General features: G+C 40.4%; 1 protein-coding gene across 2 annotated transcripts in view; it reads left to right on the plus strand.

Moving 5' to 3' along the window:
* htr4 (5-hydroxytryptamine receptor 4) overlaps positions 1–9207 on the plus strand; it is a 170362-nt gene extending 161155 nt beyond the window's left edge. For both annotated transcript variants that reach the window (XM_059650525.1, XM_048543482.2), the window contains one exon: positions 8189–9207. Coding sequence is in view for 1 of the 2 variants with exons in the window: in XM_048543482.2 (XP_048399439.1) it covers positions 8189–8261 (73 nt within the window). In the remaining variant the exon portion in view is untranslated. The remainder of the gene's footprint in view (positions 1–8188) is intronic.
* Positions 9208–9747: the final 540 nt, after the last annotated feature.

Genomic DNA, 9747 nt, shown 5'->3' on the forward strand with positions numbered 1-9747 from the left:
ACAGGGCTTTGAGCAAAAACATGGCCTCTTTATGCCGAAGGCTCACAAAGCAAGTCTTGCCTACAGGTGTATTTCATCTTCAGTATATAGGTGAAAGAAAACCAGAAATTGCTGAAGAAGCTCAGCAGGTCTAGTAGCGTGTGTAGAGACTGAGCGGGGTTAATATTTTAAGCTCAGTAACTACTCTGAAGATGGAGTCTGGATCAAACCAAGAGCTGGGAGACCACCCCTCTGCATAAAATATGCTGGAAGCAGCATTCCAATAAAAGATGCCAGTGAGCTCCGTAGTGTAACATTGATTTACACTGCAAGTACATCAGAGATATACCATGAAGATAATGATGAGGTTGGTATGTGTCAGACACCAGTGTCTGTAGGCATGGGGTTCTTGTAGTTGCTAACCATGGAAGTGGTTTTGATGATTGATGTCCAAAATGGAGGTTCAAAGGAGCAGGCAGTGAGTTGGAATCACCGAGTAACCACTTTGACTTCGGTGTCAGGGATTCTCAGAGTCCAGTTTCTAACTGACAGGTGGGAGAATGAGAAACTACACATTAATCAGGTGAGATTAGGCGGTGATGAGGGTAATAGTGAGCAATAATCTCTTCAAATAGACCTGTCAGTGCTCACTGATGGGAATCTTGTCTCACTGTCAAACACTTGTTTGGAAAATTGGACTTTTTGATCTTGATGTTGAGAAGATCCTGATGGGACATTTCAACCAATTTTCCCAAATTTCTCATCTTGGCCCATTTCATTCAAGGACTAGGAGGATTCCACCCAATAAGACTCCTCAAACAACGAGAATGAAGAATCCTCACTAAGCCTCACAAATGCACACTAGAAAATAGAAATTAGACTTGAATGTTTGTAGTACAAGTGAGATTAAAAAATTGTGATATACAGATGAAATTAAGTGAGAGAAAGAGAGATAAGGGAGAAATGGTAAAAATAAAATTTAAACACTAATTTCCTTTTGAGGAGCTGTGCTTTCATAAAATTGCTGTTTCAGGGGCAAAGGGGCATTCAGCAGTAATTATCCCTTATCAAGCTGTTTAAAGCTCACACCTAAACGCATCAGCACTAAATTTGTCAGGCTTCTTTAATAGTGATTTATTAAGGTTGGGCAATCAAATTTTTTCCATTATTACAGTGAACTCTGATAACGTCACTGTCATTATTACAGCTAAACCTATGCCACACCCTGCTTTGCTGCTGTGAAATGCCTTGAGATAAATTTCAATGTCAAAGACACACACATAAATGTGAGATGTTGCTGTTGTACATTAAAGAAAAGGGAAATCACACTGATGTGATGCATTGCAGTCAGCCAGTATAATGTATCAAGGGTTCAGTATGGAGATCAAGTTTCAGTTAGTTTGAGCAGAAACAGTGCAATTTAGATATTAGGAGCTGTGAAGTTTGTATACTGGAGTCTTTGCTGATGCTGATATCTTCATGATGGAATGGTCAGAGATGCAAACACAGCACAACTTTAAAACACAGTTGACCGACTTATATGACGTCCAAATAATGAAATGATTCAAGATTATTCCTGGTTCTTGATTACTATTGTCAGAACGTTTGTTTGAAAACTTTAAGTAACTAATGATAACCATACATAACTACTTCCACTTTTCCCTCTTTGTAGGAATATGTGCTTGTTTCATTGTTGGCAATTTCCCATCCAATATATAACGTATTAATATATTTACTGGATCAATCACAACCTCACCGGAAACAGATCCTAAGGCACAACACTAAAAAGTCCTTAAATGGAGATCTGATATAAATAGTTTATTATTTGCAGCTCCAAGATTTGTTTATAAGTAGGTGTCAAGTTTCTGAAAACATTTAATTCCCACACAGAGCAACACTTGGAGATGTATAAATACTCTTTAAATATGATGCAAAAGTGGACATACTATTTGAGTGTGATGTAAGTATTGGCCTGTGCGTGTCAATATTTATTGTAAAATACAGTGTGTGAAATAAGCAAGTAAATTGGTTTTACTTCCAATGAGCTTATCACACCCACATATGAATATTTTCTATTTCTAAAGTAGTTTCATTAGAGTTATTTGCAGGAGTTCTATAGTGATCAAATTAATATCACAGAAATCTTACAGCTTTAAAATGCTTGACCTATTGACTTACCTGGAAAACTTTAATAATCAAAAATCAAACATTAGAAGTAAAAGTGACCTTCCTGATCAGAGACCACTGAAGCATAAACATGCATATTATGATGCATCTGACATCAAAGTAAAATGACCTAAATATGTATCATTTATTTTTCTAGCATGTGATAAAGTACATCAATGTGAAATAGTCAATCCTACTTTTGTCTCACTCATGTAACACCGTTCTCTGAGAATCAGAGAATCATATCGTTCAGAAAAGACCCTACAGCTTAGTGAGTCTGGATGGCAAAACACCATCTTCGGCTGCTTCATCTACCTACACTAGTCCCACTTACCCATACTAGATCCATAGCCCTGAATTTTATGACACTTCAATAGACAATAGGTGCTGGAGTAGGCCATTTGGCCCTTCGAGCCAACACCACCATTCATTATGATCATGGATGATCATCCACAATCAGTATCCTGTTCCTGCCTTATCCCTATACCCCTTGATTCCACTATCTTTAAGAGCTCTATCCGTCGCTTTCTTGAAAATATCCAGAGAGTTGGCCTCCACTGCCTTCTGGGGCAGAGCATTCCATATGTCCACCACTCTCTGGGTGAAGAAGTTTTTCCTCAACTCTGTTCTAAATGGCCTACCACTTATTTTTAAACTGTGTCCTCTGGTTCTGGACTCACCCATCAGCAGAAACATGCTTCCTGCCTCCAGAGTGTCCAATCCCTTAATAATCTTGTACGTCTCAATCAGATCCCCTCTTATCTTTCTTAATTCAAGCATATACAAGCCCAGTCCCTCCAATCTTTCAAGATATGATAGTCCCACCATTACGGGAATTGACCTCGTGAACCTACGCTGCACTCCCTCAATAGCAAGAATGTCCTTCCTCAAATTTGGAGACCAAAACTGCACACAATACTCCAGGTGCGATCTCACCAGGGCCCTATACAGCTGCAGAAGGACCTCTTTGCTCCTATACTCAATTCCTCTTGTTATGAAGGCCAGCATGCCATTAGCTTTCTTCACTGCCTGCTGTACCTGCATGCTTGCTTTCATTGACTGATGTACAAGAACACCTGGATCTCATTTGTACTTCCCCTTTACCTAACGTGACACCATTTAGATAGTAATCTGCCTTCCTGTTCTTTCCACCAAAGTGTATAACCGCACATTTATCCACATTAAACTGCATCTGCCATGCATCCGTCCACTCACCTAGCCTGTCCAAGTCACCATGTATTCTCATAACATCCTCCTCACATTTCACACTGCCACCCAGCTTTGTGTCATCAGCAAATTCGCTAATATTACTTCTAATGCCTTCAACTATATCATTAATGTATATTGTAAACAGCTGTGGTCCCAGCACCAAACCTTGCGGTACCCCACTGGTCACCACCTGCCATTCTGAAAGGGACCCGTTTATCACTACTCTTTGCTTCCTGTCAGCCAGCCAATTCTCAATCCAAGTCAATATTTTGCCCCCAATACCATGTGCCCTAATTTTGTTCACCAATCTCCTATGCGGGACTTTATCAAAGGCTTTCTGAAAGTCCAGGTACACTACATCCACTGGTTCTCCCTTGTCCATCTTCATAAATACATCTTCAAAAAATTCCAGAAGATTAGTCAAGCACGATTTCTCCTTCGTAAATCCATGCTGACTATTCTGTTACTGCTATCAAAATGAGTCGTAATTTCATCTTTCATAATTGACTCCAGCATCTTTCCCACCACTGATGTCAGGTTAACCAGTCTATAATTCCCTGTTTTCTCTCTCCCTACTTTCTTGAAAAGTGGGACAACATTAGCCACCCTCCAATCCACAGGAACTGATCCTGAATCTACAGAACATTGGAAAATGATTACCAATATGTCCACGATTTCTAGAGCCCCTTCCTTAAGTACCCTGGGATGCAGACCATCAGGTTCCGGGGACTTATCAGCCTTCAGACCTAACAGTCTGTCCAACACCATTTCCTGCCTAATATAAATTCCCTTCAGTTCGTACATTACCCGAGGTCCTTCAGCCACTACTGCATCTGGGAGATTGCTTGTGTCTTCCCTAGTGAAGACAGATCCAAAGTACCTATTCAACTCTTCTGCCACTTCCTTGTTCCCCATAATAAATTCACCTGTTTCTGACATCAAGGGCCCAATTTTAGGCTTAACCATTTTTTTTCTTTTCACTTACCTAAAAAAAGCTTTTACTATCCTCCTTTATATTTTTGGCCAGTTTTCCTTTGTACCTCATTTTTTCTCTGCGTATTGCCTTTCTAGTTATCTTCTGTTGCTCTTTAAAAGCTTCCCAGTCCTCCAGCTTCCCGCTCATCTTTGGTATGTTATACTTCTCTTTTATCTTTATACAGTCCTTAACTTCCCTTGTCAGCCATGGCCACCCTTGCCTCCCCTTAGGATCTTTCTTCCTCCTTGGAATGAACTGATCCTGCACCTTCTGCATTATATCCAGAAATACCTGCCATTGTTGTTCCACTGTCTTCCCTGCCAGGGTATTGTATCACTGAACTTTGGCCAGCCCCTCCCTCATAGTTCCATAGTTCCCTTTGTTCAACTGCAATACTGACACTTCCGATTCTCCCTTCTCCCTCTCAAACTGCAGATTAAAACCTATCATATTATGGTCACTACCTCCTAATGGCTCCTTTACTTTGAGGTCCCTGATCAAATCCAGTTCGTTGCTCAACACCAGATCCAGAATTGCCTCCTCCCTGGTAGGCTCCAGTACAAGCTGTTCTAAGAATCCATCTCAGAGGCACTCCACAAACTCCCTTTCTTGGAGTCCTGTCTACCCGAATGTTGAAATCTCTCATAACAACTGCGGTGATACCTTTGCGACAGGCCAATTTCAACTCTTGATTCAACTTGCACCCTACATCCTGACTACTGTTTGGGGGCCTGTAGTAACTCCCATTAGGGTCTTTCTACCCTTAGAATTTCTTCGCTCTATCCATACTGACTCTACATCTCCTGATTCTATGTCCCCCCTCGCAAGGGACTGAATATCATTCCTCACCAACAGGGCCACCCCACCCCCTCTGCCCATTAGTCTGTCCTTTCGATAGCATGTATAGCCTTGAATATTCATTTCCAGGCCCTGTCCACTTGAAGCCATGTCTCAGTTATCCCCACAACATCATACTTGCCAACTTCCAACTGAGCCTCAAGCTCATCCACCTTATTCCTTATGATTCGTGCATTCATATATAATATTTTTAATTTGTTTCTCCCCTCACCCTTCCTATCAATCCCTATTTCACTTGGCCATACTGTACGATCCCTTCTTGAGTTTTCTGCTCTGTTGATTTTGTTGTCTTTCTTAACTTCTCTTATTCTCACTTTCCCTTTACCTTCATTCTTAAATTTCCAGTTTGGCCCCTCCCCCCCATTACTTAGTTTAAACACACCTGTGTTGCAGTGGCAAACCTGCCTGCCAGAAAGCTGGTCCCCCACCTATTAAGATGCAACCCGTCCCTCTTGTACAATTTATCCTTACTCCAAAACATACCCCAGTGATCCAAGAATTTAAAGCCTTGCTTCCGGCACCAGTTCCTCAGCCACACGTTCAAGCCCATTATCTCCCTGTTCCTGTCCTCTCCAGCCCGAGGAACTGGAAGCAAACTGGAGATAACCACCCTGGAAGTCCTGCTTTTCAGCCTTCTTCCGAGGTCTTTGAAGTCCTGCTGTAGAATGCCCCTCCTTTTCTTCCTGACATCATTAGTGCCAACATGCACCACCACCTCTGGCTCTTCACCATCGCCCTTGAGTATTCCCTGCACTCTATCAGTGACGTCCTTGATCCTGGCACCAAGAAAGCAACACACCATCCTCAAATCCCGCCTGTTGCCGCAGAAACCCCTTTCAGTCCCTGTCACTATGGAGTCCCCTATTACCACAGCTCTGAATGATGTCAGACTCCTCGAGTCTGCCTCTACGCCAATATTTGGCTTCAAATGCAGTGCATTCCAGATCCCTGGACCCTCTGGATGAAAATATGTTCCTCAAATCCAACACACTCCTGAACTGTGCTTTGTAGATGGTGGAAACATGAGAGATGCTTTACTTGCTACAGACTTCCCAGCCTCTGACCTGCTCTCGTAGCCACAGTTCAGATTCTGGTCAACGGTAATCTCCCAGGATAATGATAGTGGGAAATTCAGTAATGGTATATCAAGTTTAGATTTTGTCTCATTGGTATTGGTCATTATTTGGTTCTTGTATAGCATAAATGTTATTTGCAATTTACCAACCAAAGCCTAGATCTTGTTCTGGTCTTGCTGCATATGGACTGAGGTTCTTTCAGCATCTGAGGAATTGTGTATGATGCTGAACATTGTGCAATCATCAGTGAACATCCATACTTTTAACCTTATGGTGGAGAAAAGATCATTGATGAAGCTGCTGAAGATGGGTTGTACCTAAAACATGACCCAGAGGAACACATGATAGCTTTGGACTGAAACTTTTGATCTCCCACCATCCAAAACTATCTTCTGAAAAAGTCCAACTCGTGGAACATTTCCTCAAAATCCAAATTGACTGCAGTTTCTCAAGGCCCTCTTGATGCCATAATCTCACCTCACATCTGGGGTTCACATGTTTCCATCATGTTTGAACCAACTTTGTAATGATGGCTTGAGATGAGTGGCCCTGGCAGGATCCTGGCTGAATATCCCTAAACAGATTACTGCTGATCCAAAGCCACTTAATGATGACTCCTCTACTTTGCTGATGATGATGATTGGGACAATGAAGGCTGTAAAGAAATTAACCAAAAATGAGTGGTGCTGAGAAGAAAAAAATCTGTGTTGGGTATTTCAATGTTCCTGTTGACTTAAACCATTACAGGATTTATATTATACAATTGATTTCCCAAATTATCATTTTCACCAAGGTGTGCCTAATGAGTTAGCAGTCTGATGGATAGCTCCAGTTGCTGATAATATGGACATATGAAAAGATACATTTGCCATAGAGGGAGTGCTGCAAGGTAGGAGTGTCTTAAGAGGAGAGATTTGGATGAATGTGTGTATATTCACTGGTGTTTAGAAAAATGAGAAGGGCTTTAACTGAAACATATAAAATTCTTACATGGCTGGACAGACTGGATGTAGGGATGGTGTTTACCCAAGTTGGGGCATCCAGAGCATGGAGTCACTATCTCAGGGTTCACATGAGGCCATTTTGGACTCAGATGAGAAGACATTTATTCACTCAGAGTGTAGCAAAACTGAGGAATTTTACACACAAAAAGGTGTGAAGACAAAGTCAGTGAATATATTTCAGAAAGAAACAGATTTCTACAAGCCAGAAGTGTCAAGGTGTCCAGGAGAGAGTGTCAAAACAGCACTGAGATAAATGATCAGCCACAGTAATGAATGATGGAATGGGGTCAAAGAGCCAAACTCCTGCTCCTATTTTCTATGTTTCTATGTTTAGCATGACATAAGGGATAAAGGCCCAAGGGAAATCCCTGGATGGGCACAGTGTGGTATGAGTGCGTGAGGGACATTGAGCATTGAACAGATGCATAGGTTGGCACAGGAAATGGAAGTGGGTGTAGGGCATTAATTAGCACGGATGAGGCATGGACATTGAGAAGGTGAAAACAAGGGCAATGCTTTATGCTTTATTTCCCAGGTAAGCTTTCCACTTTAGTCCACCTTTGGAATCAGCAGCCTCCTGCTATAGTTAAGGACAGCAGATTTGAAGAGAGGAACATAACTCTCGACAGCGATACTATTAACAAAAACAATTAACATGAAAGTCAAGAAGTGAAGTTGCATGATCAATATTTTAGGAGAACTAGGGTTAAGGGGAGATGAGTTAGAATTAATACACAAAATGCACTTTGAGGCAGTTTAAGAAGAGATTGGAGAAAATGAGAAAACGAATTTGAAGAAACATTATACAGATTGACAAAGGTTATAAGATTGTTATATAATGTAAGTAAGTGTAATTCCCAAGAAATGTTGCTACATTATTATCATAGTATTAGCTGAACCCTTTTAATTTTTGTTTATAGGTACACAGTTTTTCACAACGGCCATCTTCAGGAGCATGAGAATCTGTCTCTACAAACTGACATTGAGTCGTAGAGGTATTGCTTTTGAACAGGACTAAGACGCAGAAAACACGGCCTTAACTCATCACTGGAATTTTTTTTTCTCTCTCTCTGTTTAAGACCTTCCTCCCACTAATAAATACTAAATATGTTTACAATGCCATTATACCCAAAATAAAAGATTAATTTGCATGGTTAGAATAAATATTTTGTAAATTATTGTTAGAGTGAATAAAGTGTGCTCCTCAAGGGAATTTTTATGAATGGCTTCTAAATTTTAGAACTTATGTTGTATTTTTCTGTTACCATGTGACAGCTGTTTTAAACCAAATGTTAGAAACAGATAATGGACAAAACAAAATCACCATCAGCTATTTACATATTACGAATAATAGATCAAATGCACACAATCTTTTGGTGTTGAGTTTCTGCTTGTAAAATGGGATGTACTATTTGTAAGCTTTAAAACCAAGTGGTGTAAATGTGTCTCAAATGTCTTCAAAACGTGAAGCCTATTCAAAGCATTAGAAGTATTTTACATTGTGAAAGGATTTTAAGACATTGCCTGCTGGAAAATTGTAGTTCATTTTGCTCTTATTGAAGCCAGAGATGACAGATAAGTGACTACAGCAATTGAGTCATGAGCTTTAACTGTAATTCCCACATATAATCAGTTATTGGAAAATGAAGCAGTGTTTAATATATACCTAGTAGTCACATACTTCTAGGTGGTATCTAAAGCAAATCTGTGTAAATAGATTCATAGTTTTGGTAAATATCTTCAACAGAATCAATTAGTTAATTATGTGGATCAAATGTCATTTTATATTATATACGGCTTGAAGTAGGAATGGCTTGACAAAAATAAAACAAATGCTTATGCTAGATTTTGTTCCATCACAAGGTATTGAATTGTTAATTCATTCCATGTGTAATGGCTTTAACAAGATGTTTTCTTTTCAAATGTTGCTGACGGATGTTTTGAGAGGAAAATAAATATTTAATAACATAAATATACATTCCTGGGTACTCTTTTAAATACTCAGGCTGTTAATGCATTGACAACAGCTTAATGTTTTGAAATTTGGATGCAAGACTTTGGCCAGAATGTTCAAGAATTATGTAAGTATCGATGGAGGGATATGACAAAGCTGTGAATGAACCAATTAATTAGATTAAGTAGCCTGCACCTCCAGTTTTCCAGTGTCAGAATAGCACTACATCCTTTCCAAAACTATGTGGGAGGACAGCCAGTAAAATGGAAGCAATTGCCCAGCAGTTTAAGGGGCCTTTCTCTGTGTGTGGCTTGATGGCCTACAGAAGGGATCCCTGGTGACAGCGTCCAGTCTGCAGCTCTGATATCACCAGCGGAGGGCTCACTCCTCTGATCACTGCAGCCTGTCTACAAGGCCCGGGAGATTAAGAAAGCTTCTCCCTGACCCACTTTGAGGATGGCTTAGTCTGAAGGAGCATTATCTTTGCTCTTGTGGCAGAGTGGCCTTGTCTCTGACTGAGGAGAC

This window comes from Stegostoma tigrinum, chromosome 13 (assembly GCF_030684315.1).
Source record: "Stegostoma tigrinum isolate sSteTig4 chromosome 13, sSteTig4.hap1, whole genome shotgun sequence".
In the NCBI taxonomy this organism is placed as follows: Eukaryota; Metazoa; Chordata; class Chondrichthyes; order Orectolobiformes; family Stegostomatidae; genus Stegostoma; species Stegostoma tigrinum.